General features: G+C 36.3%; 2 protein-coding genes across 2 annotated transcripts; both read left to right on the top strand.

Moving 5' to 3' along the window:
• Window positions 1-5,061: 5,061 nt before the first annotated feature.
• On the top strand, window positions 5,062-6,001 carry LOC119072140 (beta-1,3-galactosyltransferase 1-like). The gene is made up of 3 exons (XM_037177283.1): window positions 5,062-5,093; window positions 5,153-5,359; window positions 5,416-6,001. The coding sequence occupies exons 1-3, from the start codon at window positions 5,062-5,064 to the stop codon at window positions 5,999-6,001; spliced, it is 825 nt and encodes a 274-aa protein (XP_037033178.1).
• A 3,177-nt stretch (window positions 6,002-9,178) lies between these two features.
• Window positions 9,179-14,386, top strand: LOC119072505 (mitochondrial uncoupling protein Bmcp). Its single transcript, XM_037177744.1, has 8 exons — window positions 9,179-9,378; window positions 9,610-9,757; window positions 9,827-10,124; window positions 13,431-13,549; window positions 13,615-13,675; window positions 13,740-13,838; window positions 13,900-13,962; window positions 14,023-14,386. Exons 1-8 carry the CDS (start codon window positions 9,315-9,317, stop codon window positions 14,077-14,079), a joined length of 909 nt encoding a protein of 302 aa, XP_037033639.1. The 5' UTR covers window positions 9,179-9,314; the 3' UTR covers window positions 14,080-14,386.
• Window positions 14,387-20,915: the final 6,529 nt, after the last annotated feature.

Below are 20,915 nucleotides of genomic sequence, written 5' to 3'. Positions count from 1 at the left end.
TTCAGAAGGACACAACTTTCACTTTCAATTTTTCTCAGTGTACACATGAATAATAAATTCAATTGAATATAAATTCAAAATGTAGTTTTTCCAAACATTTCATTGTCAACATAATTCGATAAACAAAATGTCATTCAATTCGATTTATAGCATAATTACTGTATATAAAAGCAACCGATTGGATAGAACATTTCAAACCAAATTTTGAAACAGCACGATGTTACTTAAATTACAGTTTCTGTTGATTTCATGCATAATTTGTAGTTTTGCATTAAAAGTAACCGCCGGAAGGGCAGATATCAAAATCAATGGAGTTGAAGACATCAAAACCAAGGCAGTTCCCGAAGGACAGAATGACATCGCAGATATATCCAACTCAAAGCAGTCGAAGATACCACAACCAGGGCCAAGGCAGTTCCTACAGGATGGAATGACATCGCAGATATGCAGCTCGAAGCAGAGGAAAAAGCCACAGCCAAAGAAACTGCTGCAAGCCTAAATGACAACTGTGGATGGACATATGGCTGTCTGAGAGGTCGTTGTTGGTCAAATTGCAGAGGTGGCATTGGAGTGCTGGGTAGATTAAAATTTAAAAAAGAAAAAAATCTAAATTAGTCAATTATCGTCTCAACTTTTGATAGTTTTCGATGGAGATGGCCCTGAATGGTGCTGGCAAACGAAAACATTTTCGCAAAGCTATAAATATATTAGTTGTACATCGAAAGACGAATGCGGTAACTTTAAAGAATTTAGAAAGAAAGAATTCGTTTTCTCTTCACTGTATTAATTCTTCAACAGGTCATTGTTATGCATGTGGCGGACCTTGCAGCGTATAAATGGGAGTATGATGAATAATATAAATATCCGTTATCCAATAACATTTAACCAATGAAAACCATTAAAATTACATTGCATGAAAAGTAACGTATTATATTCAATGCTCGAGAGATCAAGGGACAAGATCTTTTCACATTCTGCGCATTTCAACTTTTCACTGAGAATACTTTTCACCGCAAGGCGACACTTGATCTGAAATTATTCAATTCATCAATACACTGAACTCGAGAAATTTGAGTGTCACCCGCCTTCATAAGTTGAATAATGGGTCGAAATAAACAGATGCAAACGGTTATGGTTTATAGAGGCCAATTATCTATCCTGTCCCATACATCATCTGAATTACTGATTGTGTTCCACACTTCAAAAAAGGGATGATAATAAAGTGAAATTAAAACAAAAATCGATAATCGATAAAGACGACAAAAATAATGACAAGCTCTATGTTAAATGCCAGTTATATAGCAAAATTCATGTTAAAATTGAAGTAAAAGTTTTGAAATCAACTGATTTCAAATATTTTGATCGATGGAAGTAATAGACCCGATAATAATACTGATCATATGCTTGCCGTCCGTTACTGGTTGCAACCACGGCAGAGTAAAATAAACCAGGCAGGAGAGGTTCATTTTCGAAACGTCAAATATGGGACCTAATACACTGGACGAAAATGAACACTGACATAAATTGAAAAATTTGTTCGCAAAAAATATATATTATTCAGGTCCCTAGCCAAATCAGCGCTCCTGCCTGATTAACTTTACTCTGTCGTGGTTGCAACCAATTTTTATAGACTTACCGAAAAAATTCGGACCCTTTTTTCAAATAAAGTAGTACTCTATTTGGCAGCTGTCATTAATAGCACTTTTGCTTGAAGTGCGTTGCTCGAATACCAACATTTTCAATGGCATCAGAGCTGGTCTGACATTCAGTAGCTCTAGTTCTCTTAAAACGATTTCCCTCTGATGAAAATGCAAAGAAATTGGCGAAGTTTATTGAGTTGGTTAACAATTCGTTTGACATCAGGAACTCATGTTCTATAAATGGAATTGGTTACAAAAAACCCTACGAAAACCTTTTTTGAAAACTTATTTTGCTGAGGGAAAAATAACTAGAGAAATGTTGGAACAGGAAATTCTTATTGGAACAAGAAAAAGATAGAATAATCACGGGAGAGTAGAGAAAACCAGGCAGGCGAGCTTGTTTTGACTAAGGAGCTGTTATATATAGCCTTGGTGTTTTGCGAATAAAAATTTTCAATTTATGTCAGTGCTCATTTGAGTTCATTTTCATATAGTGTATTAGTAGTGTATTAGGTCCCTTATTTGACGTTTCAAAAATGAACCGCTCCTGCCTGGTTTGTTTTACTCTGCCGTGTAAATAATAAATGAAATGTAATGTCGTACGTCACTGTCCTTTGCGTAGCACATCATAGAACCAGGTCAGAAGTTTCAACAAGGTGCGAACGCTTACTGTGAGTGTAGTATAGCAGGCTATCAACAAATACAGGCAGTTCCATTTCACTACCGTAAACACTTTTTTTTATTTATTATCTTGTACAATACTTCCAGGATACTACACATTTCTATGGGAATCATCAAAGAAAACAAAATTTCGCCTTTTGTTTCAATTTTTGCGATGTATTTGGTTGTTTGCTTCCTTTTTCCATTTTTCCATTCCATTTTTGCGTAACGAATCCGCGCGCTACTTTCTATGCTTTTGTAGGCACATCCATGCAAACGTTCGTGACGGTCTAACTATTACTATTACACAATTCATCGGATACTTCTACATCAAAGCTTGCCTTTCCTTATCAACGCAATGATAGAATTTATGTTTTTCATTTTAATTGCGTGTACTGATTGACAAGATTAAACTGATCGGAAATAAAAAGCATAGTTCCAGCCAATACTATTCAAAATGTCGATCACTTTCAGTTTGCGGTTCGATTAAATAAGGTATCACGGTAGAGTCTCATTGGCTTTTAGCCACCACGTATAATTATTGCTAAGACGTTTCATAAATGAAATTCGGTGCGAAATTCAATCTTTTAGACGAAGCGTTTTGAGTTACCAATCGTGCCCTAATCATTATAGATTCTCTTCCGTCATCACTGTGCAATGGCTGACATTCGATTTCGGTATAGTCATTTGCCTTTAAGCAACGCACTTCAAGCATGAGTGGTCATAGTGATCAGCTACATGTAAATGTTTTTACGCTTGTATGATACACTGTCGAATTTCTGTACTCTTTTTTTAGAGCACCACTCATGCTTGAAGTGCATTGCTTAAGGCGTAATTAGTATTTAATAAAGAATTTATTTATTTATTTATTGAATCAATTCAACAGCCTGTTACAGCCAATAACAGAATTAACATTAAAAAAGAAATTACAAATAACAAGAACATAATCAAAAGGAAATACGAAATACGAAAGGAAATTTATTTGGTGGTTCTAGTTTTAACTAAATAGCCTCAATACAAACAACACACACTCTACGGATAATAGCGGCAGAGTCGAAATTTTGCTTGATTTTTGCAAGTGGTTCCAGGTGGTTCCGGGTGGTTCCCACAGTCCAATCGAAAAGTGATGTATGGAAGGTGCCCCTTATTTTTGATACTGAACAAATCGTCCATACATCATTTTGTCCAAAAACTTCAAATTTAGCCGATATAATTTTTGGTCATTTTGACTCTGCCACTATTATCCGTAGAGTGTGTGTTGTTCGTATTGAGGCTATTTAGTTTTAACGAACATACAAAAGTAAACAGATTATTTTCAGTTGTTGTCGAAAATAATTTAATGAATTCTGAGGAGAACATAGAATGACACAATGACATAGAAAGTATAGACTGGCCCTCCTGGTACGTTTTTGATAGGAAAAGTGAAGCAAAAGTTCACATATAACAGTATGTGTGAGATCCATAAATATGTATGTGTTAGTGAAACTTTATCTATACATTTGTACAGATATGTCGTTCAGTGAACTTTTGTTTCAGTAAAATTTCTATGAAGGGCCAGTCTATACTTACTATGTCATTGGAACAACCTAAAAAATCGATTGACAGTGAGAACACGAGACTATAGCAATGCTTCAAGCATGAGTTTAGAAGATGATTAGAAGACTGATGAGATCACAGTATGCACTGCGCTTTTTTTGTACAGATAGAAGACTTGTTTTTGTGGTATGAGTTAAAACATACAATACAAACAATCCTAAGTGGCAGCTCTTATCACTAAAGGCTCCAAGTTTCACACTTGTCGATTTAATGTTCATGCTAGGAACAGTGCTGCGGTAAGACGCATGTTATAGTGACGAAGTAGAAGATTTCTTATACACTCCTAAATATGCCAAATGTGAAAGGTTAAACAGAGTTATTCTAAAGTTGTATGTCCGGTCCTGGTTCCAAGATTATTATTATGCACACGGTACAAGTCAATGTAGAAGCGTAAGTCTCGAATTATCCAAGTATTCTTGAGGTAATTAACGCGTAACTCACATCTCATTGTGTTACTCATGCTTCTACAGTGACGCGCTATCTTGTACCGTGTGTATAATAATAATCTTTGAACCAGGACCGCACATACAATTTTAGAAGAACTCTAATTAACTTTTCACATACGGCAAGCATATTTAGGAGTGTAGAAGCATTGCTTTTATTATTTCTTTTGATCTAGCAATTTTCAAGGCATTGATGATTCGAAATCTTTTACTTCGTCACTATTAACATGCGTCTTACCACATAAGCATAAGCGTAAAAAGGTTGATAGTGAGGTCTCATAAAACCAAAAATGTGACAGGTCAACGAAGTGCGTTGGACAGATCAATCTCAGTCTGAGCAAACCCTCCCAAGCCACTCAAGACTCTAATGAGATCAACAAGCTCATTCCAGGCTATTTAATTGTAAGCGTTCCTTTCAATGCATTTTTTCTTTTCTGTTTGAAATTATAGATGCCGAGGCATTACGTTTATAATAGGGAAAAAATGGTGGTGTGTCGTTGTAAGTGGATGGTATTAAAACTGGAAATTGCACGGTTTAATTTTTACTTAATTTCCGGAATGATAGACAACTCTTTGCCTTACTTTACTTTGGTTTACCTTTCCTCACGAGACGACGCACGATAGCATCAGACAATCACAAGGTTACGTACTGCCGTCTACTAACAAATTGGAATTACAAGACACGTTACAAGACTTGCACAACTTTGAATTCGTTATGAACAATGCTTCTCTGTGCTTCGATTCAAAAACCACGGTAATGCATTCGGCGATAGTCGTTCTGATTCACACGGCACGACATCATTTCGATCGCAGATATGCAATTAGAAGCACATGGGGTTCAGTTAAATTGTTCAGGCAATGGCGGCTGCATTTAGTTTTTCTGCTTGGAATTGATCCGACCACTGATCCCAATAGTCACATAGAACAACGACTTCGGGACGAGAGTGAAGAATTTGGCGACATGGTCATGGGAAACTTTGTCGATTCATACAGAAATCTCACGTATAAACACCTCATGGGGTAAACGACGAATGTATCACCGAAAAATGTTATTTTGATCAATATTGGTTTTGTAGGTATAAATGGGTGAGCACATTCTGCCCTACGGCAAAGTTTATCTTAAAATCCGACGACGATATTTACGCAGACATTTTCCAAATAATCGACGTTCTATTGATGGAGCTTATAAATGCGAGGAAAACGTATGCTTGTTTAAACATGTGGGGTGCTAAACCGAACCGAACAATGGGAAACAGATGGTACATCCCGAAAGAAGTTTTTCCGAGCGATACTTACCCAGATTATTGCTCTGGTAGTGCGTACCTAATGAGAGCTGATGATGCGTCGAAAATCTATTCCATAAGCAACCGAACCAAATTTTTTTGGGTGGACGATGTGTTCGTTACGGGGGTGTTACGTGAAAAATACGATGAAATTGCCGATAGTGGGAGCAATGCCCGCTTGGAAATTTTATCTTTCGATCATCTATATCATTTGGACGCAAAGACAGAGCTAATAAATTGGTGCTCCGCAGACTTAAGTACAAATCAATTAAATTATCACTTCGTTCTACTGGACGATGAGAACTTTATTCGAGATATGTACTGTATGTGGAACAAGGTGAGACTGATGAGATTTGCGATGAATCTTGGATCAACATAAGATGGATGAATTAGTACATTGCGTGACTGTGAAATTTGCTTATTTTTATAACCTGTCACATACGGCTTTTCATCTGTTATCGATAACAACGACAAAAATAATGACAAGCTCTGAGTAATACGGTCCTTTATATAGTAAAATGGATGTTTAAAAAAATTTAAGTACTAGATTTGAAATCAACAGATTAAAAATACTTTGATTGATGGAAGTAATAGACCCGATAATTACCGTGAAAGACGGCAGGCGTTAAAAGAATAATCCACATCATAAACAAATTACCTCGCAGAAAAGTACTCAACAAAGTAACAAATAACAAGCCAAAAATTTGGTACAATAAATTAACGCAACACAATGTAAGCGTAAGTGATCTTAGTGACACCTGTCAAATAGAATACTATTTTTTCTATTTAGACACTCATGCTTGCTTTGAGCAACGTCATATTTATCGCAACTAGACTAGACGCAAACTGTGTTGAGTAAAATAAATTTAATGAAATTTTTTAGCACTATTCTTTATGTTGCACATCTTAGACACAGGTTACAAATTCTAACGGGTTATGTACTAACACATTTCTTTGTGTGTCATCAACGCAATTCAAGCATGAGTGATCATAGTGGTCAGCTACAGAAAGTACTCTATTATACATGAAAATGTTTTTACAGTGTTTTATGTTTGTATGATACCAAAGGCTTTATACCAGGCAAAAGTGGACTGATTTTTAAACGTCGGATTCGTTCCTTACATCCGCCGCTTATACAATGACAACAAATGAATGAGGGCGATATGGATTTTTATTGTGCGCGAAATTTTTGAAAATGCAAATAATTTTTGTGGATTTTTTTTTCAAAATAAGTAAAATGTCGATTAAAGATCAAATATATATCACCCTAAATACCCAAAACCTGAAATACCTTAACAAAATACACAATAAAAATCCATATCGCCCTCATTCATTTGTTGTCATTGTATAAGCGGCGGATGTTAGGAAAATTTGTAGCCTACATTTGTGCGCAAAAATATTCGTTTTTTGATGATTTCTCTGAACCAAAATCTTCTTTTGAAAAAGTTAAACCATTAAAGCATGCAAAAATGTGTTACTTTTCAAGGAAAATTTGGTCTGTGAGTCAAAACCTACTGGGAGAAAACATTGCAAAATGTATAATTTACACATTTTGCAAAGGTTTCTCCAAGTGGCATAAGTTATCAACCACAAACCAATTTTTCCTTTAAAAGTAACACATTTTTGCAGGCTTTAATGGTTTTACTTTTTGAAAAAAAGATTTTGGTTCAGAGAAATCATCAAAAAACGAATATCTCTGCGCACAAATGTAGGCTAAAAATTTGCCAAGGGGTGAGCGCTCTTAAGGCCTGTGGGTAGGTTCGATGCAGAATGGTGTATAAGTGTATATGATAATTACTCGTAGCGACCGTGGCTTCAATTTGGCATACTTTAAAATTTTTAAAAAATTGACTCACCGATAAAAAATTACAAGAAGAGCTCCCTCCCGACCATGACTTTTTGAGAATTTTTCTGGATTTAAAGCTTTGTGAAATCTGTGACTGGAAGGCAATATAGTGGTGTCGTAGCTCATTTCAAGAGCTTTCAATATAGACCCGACGTAAAGTTTCACCGGGTTACAGATTCGTTGACCTTCTATTTTTTAACTTTTCACAGAATTTATGCAAAAACGGTTCCGAATTGTTCCCAGTATTGCTGGCGCGCTACAAAACGCTAAACACTAATGATACACTGTCCAGTTTCAGTACTCTATTTAGAACGACTCTTGCTTGAAGTGCGTCGGTTTCATTCTCATTCATAAAACAAGATTTAAAAAAAACAAAGTTATATCTATCTATACAGCTTTTTCGATATTTCAGCTTAAGTAGCTTAACCTGTCACAAACGGCAAGCATATTAACAGTTTTTCTATTCAAACTATTACTTTATTTGATCGAAGATTTTCAGAGATTGATTTTGGAGATCTTTTACTTCATTTGTTTTGAACATGCTTTTTACTATATAAGATCTCATTAGTCAGAGCTTGTCGTTTATTCTTTGCTGTAGTTGTCGATAATTGATGACAGCCGTTTGTGACAGGTGGATGTTCAGCATTCGTTTTCAACGAAATCGGTTGTAAAGTAGTGGACTGTTGCGCGGCGATTTACTGATCAACATGAACAGAAACTGAGCGTACCGAACGAGTTGAAACCTCATTTAAGACTGATTTACTCGAACCACAAGACTCATTAATCTCGTCAATGTAGCGAGATTCATGAGTAGAGAACTCATGCACTGCATCCATTGTATATAGCTTACGTATGCCCAATGGCTTCGTCATTGCGATGTCTTTGAAAAAACATTGCCACCCATAATAGAACACTTTAGCAGTACTCAGTCTTCTGGCTACACTATCACAAAGGCCTGTGTTTGCCTTATATTACCCAAATCTGTTCGTTCGTGGTTTATCATTCGTTGTAAAAATTCCATCACGAATTTAAACGTTTAATCGTCCACCATGTTCTTGATCTCTGCTATGGTAAGCTTCAACTGACGAGTAATTAATAAAAGGAATGGATTCCAATTCTGCTCTACCAGAGCTGGTACTGCACACCAATCATAAAATCTATCATAGGTAGCATGTGCATGACTCGCCTGAAGTAATCGCAAAAGTAGTTGCAAAAGTCGTAGAAGGAAAATTTAATTTAGGATTTGAACCTTATTGGACAACAGTGCACAATAAAATTTAGAAATCACTTATTGAATCGTACCAAATCAATTCAGTTCCTTCCTGTGTTTTTGTACATACATCCATGCAACTGACCGTAATGCTTAGTTTCCTCTTACCAAAAAAAGTACTCCGTGTGAGAGACAAAATTGAATTTTTTCAATTTTTCTTTGTTTATTTGACAGATTGCTCTCTGACGGCTCTCTAACGGCTCTCTCACGGAGTACTTTTTTTCAGTGGAATGGGCACTTAACGGTCAAAACGAGTTTTGAAAAACGACACCAACGTTTGAGCGTTGGAAATGATTTCCGTTATTCAAGGTAGTTTTGAATTGAACTAACAGATGCCGCACCACAAACAAAAATTTCGTTTTTGTGTCTCCGATTTTGTGGCGAAAATGGCGAAAATTCGAAATTTAGTCGGAATCGTACTTCATTGTTTTCGCTCAGCTGGTTTGACATTCAAGTAATGTCAGTTTCAAAGTCAACAAACTGGAGTCGAACATACAATAAAAATCAGAGTCTTTGCCCATAAAAACGTAATTCCATCACGCGACAACTATTCAGCCTGCTTGATTAGCTTGTGGAATGGGTGATAGAGACTGGCGTCCATTTATTTATGGAGGTGTAGCATCAATTTTTGCAGAGTTCGGTATGTAATGACATAACCTCAACGAAGTTATGTTTTTCTCTTATTTATACCGGGATCATAAGGATCTCTATCTGATGAAATGTAAACTGAGAATTATGTAATTCGACGAAGGAGTCTTAATTGATTCGATTTCCATTAGTTTTACGATTTTAAATCAATTGCACTATAGTCAGCAATGTCACTATTACCCGTAGAAACTTTGCAAATTTATTTTTGTTTATTTTCCTTCAGGGACGTTTCCCATAGATACAACCAAGACACGATTACAAATTCAAGGACAGAAAATCGACCAACAATTTACGAAACTCAAGTACCGGGGCATGATAGATGCCTTCAATCAAATATCACAACAGGAAGGTGTGAGAGCACTGTATTCCGGGTAAGAAATAATCAATTTCCAAACCGCTTGTCTGGTCTTGTTCACGAAACTATTTTTTCACATTTCCAGAATCTCACCGGCTGTCTTAAGACAGGCTACATATGGAACGATCAAATTCGGAACGTATTACACATTGAAATCGATTGTAACCGAACGAGGACTGTTGCTGGACAAAAATGGCGATGAGCGAGTGATTGGGAATATTTTGTGTGCGGTGGCTGCCGGTGCCATTTCGAGTGCAATTGCCAATCCGACAGATGTGCTCAAAGTTCGTATGCAAGTGCATGGACGGGGTACCGAACAAATGGGATTGTTCGGTTGCTTCAGGCAGATTTATCGAATTGAAGGCGTGACGGGATTGTGGAGGGTACGTAGGTTTTCCTTATCTGAAGTAATTCGTGAGAATGTTCTAAAAGCGAATAGCAGCGCGATTAAGTTATATTGTTAGTTTCACTGTGGAGGAGGGGCTTACTTACCGTTTCTATTTCTTGAACATTCAAAGCCAAGCAAAGACAATGCTTTTATGAGTAACTCTACTTACTTACTTACTTAGGCGGGTACTACAACCTACTATTGGTTTTGGCCTCCTCCAGCAATCTTCTCCAATCGGACCTATTCCACGCCAATGTTCTCCAGTTACTCACTCTTAGTACTTTCAGATCAGACTCAATTACATCTTTACATCTCTTAACGTTGCAGTTGAGTGTTTTTGACCGAATAAGTTTTTACTATGCTGGTGCATGTAATAAGGCTATTACATGCATAGGCATAGGCCTTTACATCACTCGCATAGTAAAACGTCGTACTACACACGGAAAATAAAGTGATATCTCGTATCACGATGAGTAAATGTACCTCGGGCTAAAGCCCTCGGTTACTTTTACTCATCTGGATACGAGATATCACTTTACTTCCCTTGCATAGTAATGTACTATTGAAGACTGTAGTAACTCCTCTTACCAAGCGTTACACTTCTACGCATTTCCTCTCCGATGCTGTTATCTCTATTGACCAGCGACCCAAGGTAAATAAAGCTGTCCACAGTCTCGAAGTGTTTTCCATTCACCTCCAGCATATGGTCCGTTCGTTGGTCTGCCATCAGACAATGAAGTTGTCATGGACTTGGTTTTTCTCTAACTGACCTTTAGACCCAACTCAGCACCCCTTTCTTCAATTTTCGTGAAATTCTCTTTAACAATGTCAACGTTCCGTCCAATTAATATCCTAACAACTGACTCAACTTTCTGAAGATTGTACCAATGGTTTCCACGTCGCTCTCTCTTATCACCTTCTCAAGAACAATGTTGAAGAATATAGCTGCCAGTGCATCGCCTTGTCTAAATCCCTCCAAGGCTTCCAAGGCTTCAAAGGTATCAGATAGATTGTTCCGAATTTTGACCTTGGCTCTCACATGTGACAGATAAGAGTCATTCTAGCCAAATGAATGAGTTTTTTGGTGTAACCATTTCTGCATTTCTCTACGATCTGAGTAACTCTAGTAAGACGAAAAATACGCAGGCAGTAGGTGTATGGAAGGTGGTGGATAACATGGAAGTTAAGTTTATCGATGGCCTAGTCAAAGTTTCGAAACTGACTTCCTGCTCCTTCATATTTCCGAGAAAAATCGTCAAAGTCAAACTTCGCAAAGTGTAAGAACTTCGCAAGAAACATAAAAAATGGAAAGTTTGTATTTATGGCGTTTTTTCACACTTTGACGTTATTTCTTGGCGTATTTTCACACTTCAGCAATTTTTTTTTAATTTCTTCACACTCTGCGGATTTTACGTGGTTACTTAACAAATCAACCATAAAGGATGAATTGCCAAGAAAAATCGGTAGAGTGTGAAAAAACGCCAAATTATTTGAATCAACAATACAAACAGCCAGTAAAGAAACGCCAAATGTGACGAATCGACAAACAAAATTTAACGATTTGACTTTGGCGATACTGCACGGCTATCTCATACATTTTCCCACTGAATTCTTCAGCAAAGATTTAATTTTTTAGTACAGTGAACGACATCTCAAATGTCTCACTGTCAATTTTTTCTGAGAATTTTATTGTGTCATTGCAAATTCACAATGACATTCTCTGAAAAAAATGACAGTGAGACATTTGAGATGTCGTTGTCTGTACTCAAAAATTCCTTTAAAAATCTTTCCGATGCAATGCAAGGCTCTTTTATCATTTGCATGCCAATTCATCAATGCATCGACATAGTCTTGCTATTCATAGACTTCGAAAAAGCTTTCGATTCAGTGGAAACATGGTCGATATTGGACGCATTAGACGAATGTAGAGTAGACTCAAGGTACTCCAACACAATTCGATATGTGTACAAAAATGCTACTTCATGTATAAAACTTCATAAGAGCACGGAGAAATTCAGAATTGGCCGAGGTGTAAGGCAGGGTGACACCATTTCACCGAAATTATTCACGGCGATTCTGCAGAGTATTTTTAGGAAGTTAAACTGGAGTAAAATGGGAATAAAGATAAATGGAGAGTACCTGAGCAATCTCCGCTTCGCTGATGACATTGTACCGATAGCAGCGAATCTAGGTCAGGCTCAGCTTATGCTACAACAGTTAAGTGAAGAGGCGAGCAAAGTTGGCCTCAAGATGAACTTATCGAAAACAAAAGTCATGACCAACATCGGGGACGATAGAGAAATCAAAATTGGTGACACTGTCATTGAACGAGTCGACAGCTATGTATATCTAGGACATAAACTGAAGTTAGGTCTGGACAACCAAACTGCAGAAATAAGACGTAGGATTGGTCTTGCATGGGCAGCGTTCGGAAAACTCAGACTAATTTTCAAAAGCAAAATGAATAATAGTCTGAAACGCAGTTTTCGACACTTGTGTCCTTCCAGTGCTCACTTATGGAGCGGAAACGTTAACTTTAACAAAAGCATCCGAAGATAAATTGAGAGTGACACAAAGAGCCATGGAACGGAGTATGCTTGGAATAACACTCAGAGACAGAATGACGAATCAATGGATTCGACAACAAACCAGGGTCGTTGATGTCATGGAAAGAATAGCATCTCTGAAATGGAGCTGGCCGGGACATATTGCAAGAAGGACAGACGAACGTTGGACCAAAAAGATCATGAACTGGCGACCATATAAAAGACGAGCTATAGGTAGACCACCAGAGAGATGGACAAACGGAATTAAGAATATTGCAGGTACAAACTGGCAGCAAATGGCAATGGATCGTACGAAATGGAAAGAAGTTGGAGAGGCCTACATCCAGCAGTGGATAGAAACAGGCTGAAAAAGAAGAAGAAGAAGATGCCAATTTTTTAGTGTTACTATCCAGAAAATGATCTTTTGGTCACAGGCAGCGTCACAATCTTTTGAGGCATTCAATCGAATCTAGTACTTCCTTAGAGTTCAATTCACGGTAATAGTTTGAAGCTTCTTTAGCTAGCAGAATCGGTTCTTTGTATCAACATTTTTCCAAATGTCTCAGTATGAAAAAAGTCTTTAGGTATTCTGCCATGCGAAGACAAAGACTATGCGAAAATCGTATTTACACTTACCTTAATCCCTTAATCTGATGCGATCTTTCAGAAGAGGTGTTGTTGTTAAAGCGAGTTCCAAGAGAGCTTTGTTTCCGTTCGTTTCTTTTAAATTCATTTTCTCTTTCCTTTATTTTCAGGGAGTTGGCCCAACCGCACAAAGAGCCGCCGTAATTGCAGCTGTCGAACTACCCGTGTATGATTTCTGTAAATTTCACTTGATGGAAGTGTTTGGCGATCATGTGGCCAACCATTTTATGTGAGCAAATCTTTGTGACAACCGACGCAACGTCACAGTTTTTAAATAAATAATTTCCATTTCAGATCAAGCTTTGTAGCTAGCTTAGGAAGTGCAATTGCTTCGACCCCCATAGATGTGATAAGAGTAAGTCCTGTCACTACATACAATCGAACCGAATCGAAACGCTAACCATTCAATTCATTCACAGACGAGACTTATGAATCAAAAAATTTTATCGAGCACAGGGAATCAGTTAACGGCAGCATCTCACACAATTTACAATGGGAGTGTAGACTGTGCGGTCCAGGTATGTTATCGAAATTTCAATCATGGATTTACGTAACGTTCAACCGTTAATTAATTTACAGACAGTGCGCAACGAAGGTTTCGCTGCCCTTTACAAAGGTTTCATTCCCACATGGGTTCGAATGGTAAGACGAATCAAAAGAAGCAAAAAGATTTTTTTTTCTCATTTCTTGTTCAATTTGCAGGGTCCTTGGAACATCATTTTCTTTATAACGTACGAACAATTGAAAAAGTTTTACTAAAACCACTCCGTATACCCTCGTCTCGTTTAAGAAAAAGACACAAACGCTTAACGTACACACACCAACAACTACAACACTATTCGACGCTGGTTATTTTTCTTTCAAAAATATTTATTTCAAACGGTCTTTGGTTTCATTGGATAGGTAAATTAATAGTTTTCTGCGACCTTTCACTATGTGTTCTGATGTGAAGAGTGAACACAAGAAAAAAAAATTCGAATTTTTAGATTCATTTTAGTGTAATACCCATCGATGTTCAGATTTACGTAAGTCGGTGGAACTTATGAGATCATTTTAGTTTTACGAGAAAAAAGTGAAATGCCAAATTCAGTTAGTCGTTTTTGAATAACGAAAAAAAGTTCTTTTTTTAACTAATTTGGCTGGTTACAAAGTTGAAGACATTGTTAAGTTAAAAATGTTATATTACAACCCTTGTCCGCTACATAACACACACACACACATACAAAGAAAAAAAAATATGTAAAAATGTTGACTGATAGATAATGAATTTGGAAAATAACTAAGAAAATATATCTATGTTTCAGACGTGTCTGTGTTTCATTTACCATTAGGTGCATCGAATCCTTGATAATAAGTCAAACAACGCATCATCAAGACAATTTTTTGTGGGTCTTTTTTCTTCTAGTTGATACTGCAATTCGAAAATTTTGTAGTTGGTAGCGGACTACCAATATTATAATTGACTACCAAACGTAATTTTCGTCATTGGAACCATTTGAAGGTTGCATTTTTAGACCCGTACGAAGTACTGGGGTCTTATAGGTAGGCATGGGCGATAATGATAATGATTATCGATATTTATCGATTATCGATAATCGATAATTATCGACTTTTTTTATCGAAAATTATCAAAAAAATATCGATAATCAATAATTATTGATATTTTGATAATTATCAAGATATCGATAATTCGATATATCGATATTTCGGTCCGAAAATCCGATATTTATCGATATATTCCGATATATCGGTATATTGTCATGAATTTTCAGATAAATATCAAAATATAGATATTTTGATAATTATCGAATTTCGATATTTTGATAATTATCGATAATTATTAAATTATCGATAACGATATGATTAATCAATTATCGATAATTTCTTTCGATTGATATTATCGATAATTTTGAACGTCTCCCATCCCTACTTATAGGTTTACGCATACGTTTGTAACACGTCGAATTGGACTCCCTGAGTAAGGGGAAACCTATTGTGGTTGTCCAGAGATGCCAAATCAGCAAGAAAAAAAATGTCAGTCTGTCCGTCCGTCTGTCTGTCTGCACGATAACTTGAGTAAAACGCATCCGATTTTGAAAATTCTTTTTTCCCCGTTTGGTAATGTCAAATGACAGGCTAAGTTCGAAGATGAGTGATTTTGGATCGACCCCTCCTGAGCTGGGGCCCAATAAGTGCTTTACGGTTTTTCGAAGATATCTCCGGACATTTAAACGCTATACTCGTAAATGATACATCGAATGAAAGATATTTACAATACCGATCGACAAAAAAAAAGTTTATGGAAATCGGATGACCGACTTGTGAGTTAGACCCCTTGGTGTGAAACAGGCACAGGGCGGCAAGCAGTTTTTGCTTGTAGGTCGGCCATAGATAGGTATTGACCGTACCAATCAGGGAAAAAAAAGTTTATGAAATTATGTTCTCCGGAGCGTGAGCTAGGTCTCTTGGAGTGAGCTCTTATCTGGCTACTCGGCCGTACAGTGAACGTGGAGTATTTTGTCAATATCTCGAGTAAATTTTGACCGAATTTCATGAATTTTTTTTTGTTTGAAAGGTATTAACAAATGTAAAGCGTCGGTACTATTTCCGGTCTCCTAACAAAATGGCTGCCGGCGGCCATATTGGATTTTAGTAAAACGATATAAAGTGGGAAAAATGATGCTTAGAGAGTTTCTGTTAACATGGAAATAATGTGTTAAGTGTGAGGGGTTTCAGGGATTCCATATATGGACATCTATATATACCTATATACAGCTATATTGAGCTATATACAGGCATATAGAGCTATATAATAGCATATTCCTCTGTGAAATGTTTATTTACAGTGAAATATAGGTAAATATAGCGGTATATAGCTGTTTAAATAGGAATTTATGAAATTTGACTTCGTACGGGGCTGTCTATATTGCCTCCGGCAATTTAATTGTATATGATAACAAGGCAAAGAGTGGATAATGTAAGTGATTTAAAAGGAAGAATAGTTTTTCAGCAGAGAAGAAAATGAAGTAAGAGAAATGAAGAGTTTCACATTAAAGGCTTTTGATACGAATAGGTGTTTCGTACGGGTCGGCGTTAGCTATGTTTTACGTTGCAATTTGGCAACGGGCTACCCACATATACGTGTTGCTCGGACTGGCTCAACTACGAATAAAATACCGTGGGATTCTTTTGAAAAACAGCCTACCGAAATCGGGCGTGTTTTCTAGTGGAACTTTTTATAGGTTCCTAGAAAGGACTTAAACATTTCAACTTCTCATATTTCATCGTAGATGCTTTCAAACCCCCATAAGACCCTATTTGGCCCAAAAGCACATAAAATTACCTTTCAAATGATACTCCACACCACCATGTACGGCTCGTGTACCCAGAGAAATTTTGGTAAGAAAAGTGCAAGTTTTCGGTTTTTGATCACCTTTCACCAGTCACAAAAGCTTCGAAGAATTTTTTTGAAAGTGGTTTTGGGTTCTAGGGTCGAAGTCCTTTCTAGGTACCTATAAAAAAGTCCACTGGAAAATGCGTCCGATTTCGGTAGGTTGTTTTTCAAAAGAATCCCTCACCTCTTATTCAACAAATTTATTCTAGAACCAAAATAGCAGCTCTTTTCCATTAATTCCCTTGACTGAAAGTCAAGGGTCTTATGAAAGAAAATACCCTAAAATGTTAGTAACCATACAGTGTATGAAAAATTATCAAAACTTTAAATGTTTGAAATATTTTTTTTTGTCACGACGATAAGTTGAGTAATTCTTAACCGATTTTGATGATTTTTTTTTTAATCGACGAGGAATGAAATTCCTGAGGTTAAGTTCGAAGATGAGCCATGTCGGGATAAAGTTCTGGAAACTATGCCAGAAAAACATGATTTTATTCATAATTTTAATTGTTGATAATTGTAATTGATAATACAGTGCTGATAATTGATATTTTGATAATTTAATGTGTTGTGGTGATATTATTATATAAAATGTAACTGTAATAACTGATAATTGGTAATAATAATATTGTTCCCTTGGCTGAAAGTCAAGGGTCTTACGCCAGAAAATGTTTGTAACCTAACAATGTATGAAATGTGAAGGAAAACGTAATTGTTTGTAACCTTTTTTTTTGTAATCACGATAACTTGATTAATTCATAACCGATTTTTATGATTTTTTTTTAATCGACGAGGAATGGGATTCCTGAGTTTAATTTCAAAGATGGGCCATGTCGGGATAAGGTTCTGGAAACTATTCCAGAAAAACAGGATTTTACTTTGTTGATAATTGATAATACATGTTAATTGAAAATTAATATTGATAATTTAATGTGTTGTGACATTTTATGAAATGTTATGAGAAACGTAATTGTTTGTAATCTATTTGTCACGACTTGAGATGGCTTGAGTCATTCTTAACCGATTTTAATAAAATTTGTTTTAATCGACGAGGAATGGAATTCAAAGATGGTCCATGTCGGGCCTAAGGATCTGAAAGCTATTCCAGAAAAATTCATTTTACGCTGCTTATAATTGATAATTGATAATTATTGGTAATTGATAATTCCCTTCACTGAAATGTTTGTAACCACACAAAGATAGTTGGAAGATAGGTCATGTGGGCCTAAGTATCTGGAAACTATTCCAGAAAAACAGGATTTTACTCTGTTGACAATTGATAATTTAATGTCTTATTCCCTTGACTGGCAGAAAATAGTGAAAAATTTTGGTTCCTAAAATTATACATCTGACATTTGGAAGGTTAAGTTCGACGATAAGCTATGTGTGATCAACGCTTCGGAAGTTACCCCAAAAAATAGAAATGCAATGTAATAAATGAACAATATCATTGATATTCGATTATTGGTATTTGATAATTGATAGTTGATTTTTATATTTGATAATTAACAAGCAGCATATATCTATACAGTGAGTATATAGTATTACAAAAGTCAAGCAATTCTAACATTAGGCAACTTCGACGAGTGTGAAGCTTACGGCCCGAGCGAAGCGAGGGTCGTAATTCACACGAGTGGCGGTATCATATTGCAATATTAGACAGCTCGGACAAGCGAGAAGTTTGCGATTAGACCAAACCTAATATTAGACAACTGACGAGTGTGAAGTTTGCGGCCCGAGCGAAGCGAGGGTCGCAATTCACACGAGTTGCGGTATCGTATTGCAATATTAGACAGCTCGGACGAGCGAGCAGTTTGCGGCAAAGTATCAAGCAGAGTAATAGAAAAAAAATAAAGCAGTTAATTTTGGCGGTGTCAAATGTCATTTTGATTTGGTAAGATTTTTACACTCGTAAAATTGCGATGAGAGCCAACGTATATTTGAAAAATATGCACGAACGTTCTTTCAATGAAAATGTGATCACTGAAAAAGGCTTTAAAACACAATAGAATTTCATTGTGCCTTTATCGGATGCGCTTCTTTGTCACGTTGTAGACGATTAATCTGATATGAGATGAAAAAATCAGTTAAAATAAATTAAGATATTTATAATAGTGTAATATAATTGGTTAATTATTTTGGAAAAATTATCAGTCAAGGGACCCGACCCGCCCAACAGGTGGGACCTAGTTTATTAGTTAGGGAAAGCACAGACGAGACATTAAGAGTGATATCGCCAAATCTTCAAGGTGATTTTTTTAACTTTTGGAACAAGCGGTCTCCGATTTTACTGAGTGATAGCTCGTTGGATTCGTCTTTCAATTCTAGGAAACACGTATCTTTCACTTTTTCTAAAAAAAAATTGTTTTCTGTGAAAAGCGTTCAAAAGTGAAGACATGTCAGAGGGTACCGAAAACAGTTTTTTGACAATAACTGTGTTAGTAATATCAAGAGCAAAATTATCAAATTTTTCTCGCAGGATTTTAGTCAAATAAAGTGTTAGCGTATAGCAAATGACCTCAGGACTCCATAACAGTAATTAGTTTTTCAATTGGACCAATATTTGCTACGTAATAGGAGTTTGGCAAACCGTTCGCTCCCACTTGATCATATCGGAGACCGCTTGTTCCCCAATCACCTGAAGATTTGGCGATATCACTCTTAAAACACAACGCTCCTTTGCCTTATATTATTATTTACTGAAGAGTGAAGATCCAGTGTAGATCAAATCGTTGCGTCCTTATCCAGGACATTTGGAATCACTTAAATTACCTCCCAGCTGAAATGCATATATAGAAGAAGAGCTAAAATAAAAGACAAAACTTCAAGAACAAACAAAGCTTTTTGCTTTTCCCTTTCCCATGGTGCACGTTTAGTGAATAAACTTGAAACAAAGACGCTGTTTCGACCTCCGAATGTGATGGTGGTCTAAGAACAGTATAGAACTGTTCATCTTCAGTTGCTTCCAACGTTGAACAAGTAGTCGACGATTTTACTGAAAAATGGCCATCACTGATGGAAAAACGGATGAAAAACGGAAAGCTGCTTTCTTTATTAAATTATAGAAAACGAGTTGCTGTTTTGATCATTGCATAAATTTGTGCTAATGTCGTTTTATTCATAGTTATGCCAGTCCGAGCATTATGCATTTGCGCCTAGCTCGTTACCAAATTGTAACGTAAAAAATACAGCCTTCGAATGGCCACACGAAAGATGCTTACTATTCGAGAACTGAGCACCAACTGACTTAATTATTCTGCCTGATTGCCTATTTAAAGCTTGATTTTTTGGTAGTTGACTACCAAACTGGCATTTGACTACCATGCTGATAGAGAGGTGGTAGAGATGTTAACTGCTTGAGAGCGGCACACCGGCTGATGAAATTATTTAGGCTGCTTGCCTAATTTTGCGTCACAAGTGGCAGATGTTGAGGAAAGTACTTTTAAGAATTTTTTTAAAATAGGCAAGAATACGTCCTAATACGTCCGAATCATCTGCCACTTTGTGACGCAAAATTTTTTTTGGTAAAATTTTGTTTCTAGAATTTCTTTGGTCAAATTTTTGCTGTTACAGTTTTTGCGTACAAGCGGAGAATGCGTCACCTCCAGCGATATCAGTTGTTTTGGAAGTATGCACAGGGACTTGCGTCACTTTTACTCTTTTGAGTGTTTTTGACTGATTGACGATACTGCTGGTTCAATGCTTACCGTATGTTAAAGGTTTGTATACAGATCGATGCGGAATTACGGACTTACGAGTGGATGAAACCAACACAGGATGTATTCATTGTACTTAGTAATTTATATGTATTTTTCTGCTAAAGAAAATGTATTTCTTTGACCACACAAACGGACAATTTTTATCTTTTTTTTCCTTATACATGTTTTAAATTCTTACGATCTTACGATAAACGATTTTTCTTTTAATTTTTTTTTTCTTTCTTTACGTGAACATTTTGCAATCAAATAGTTTCTGTTGATTTTAATTTCATTTTTTAAATATTTTAGTTTCTTTCCTTTTTGTCTTGTCTTTATTAAGAATTGAACCATTTCAAATGTACACTGTGTGTTGGTAGTTAATATTGTAACATTAACTGCTATATATCGCATGCCATTTTTGTTTCTTTAGTTCAACATTTTATAATTTCTGTTTTCTTTCTTTCATTCATTTAAATTTAATATAGTATAATTAAATTTGTGAC

The sequence above is a fragment of the Bradysia coprophila genome, assembly GCF_014529535.1.
Source record: "Bradysia coprophila strain Holo2 chromosome IV unlocalized genomic scaffold, BU_Bcop_v1 contig_81, whole genome shotgun sequence".
NCBI lineage: Eukaryota > Metazoa > Arthropoda > Insecta > Diptera > Sciaridae > Bradysia > Bradysia coprophila.
This window is presented reverse-complemented; position numbering and strand designations above follow the sequence as displayed.

Bases quoted from the DNA above. Each gene is read 5' to 3' on its own strand.
- LOC119072140 (XM_037177283.1), top strand. From the start codon at position 5,062: ATGCTTCTCTGTGCTTCGATTCAAAAACCACG. The intron at 5,094-5,152 runs GTAATGCATTCG...TTTCGATCGCAG, and splicing joins GCTTCGATTCAAAAACCACG to ATATGCAATTAGAAGCACAT. The intron at 5,360-5,415 runs GTAAACGACGAA...TTGGTTTTGTAG, and splicing joins ACGTATAAACACCTCATGGG to GTATAAATGGGTGAGCACAT.
- LOC119072505 (XM_037177744.1), top strand. From the start codon at position 9,315: ATGGGTGATAGAGACTGGCGTCCATTTATTTATGGAGGTGTAGCATCA. The intron at 9,379-9,609 runs GTATGTAATGAC...ATTTTCCTTCAG, and splicing joins ATCAATTTTTGCAGAGTTCG to GGACGTTTCCCATAGATACA. The intron at 13,550-13,614 runs GTGAGCAAATCT...TTTCCATTTCAG, and splicing joins CATGTGGCCAACCATTTTAT to ATCAAGCTTTGTAGCTAGCT.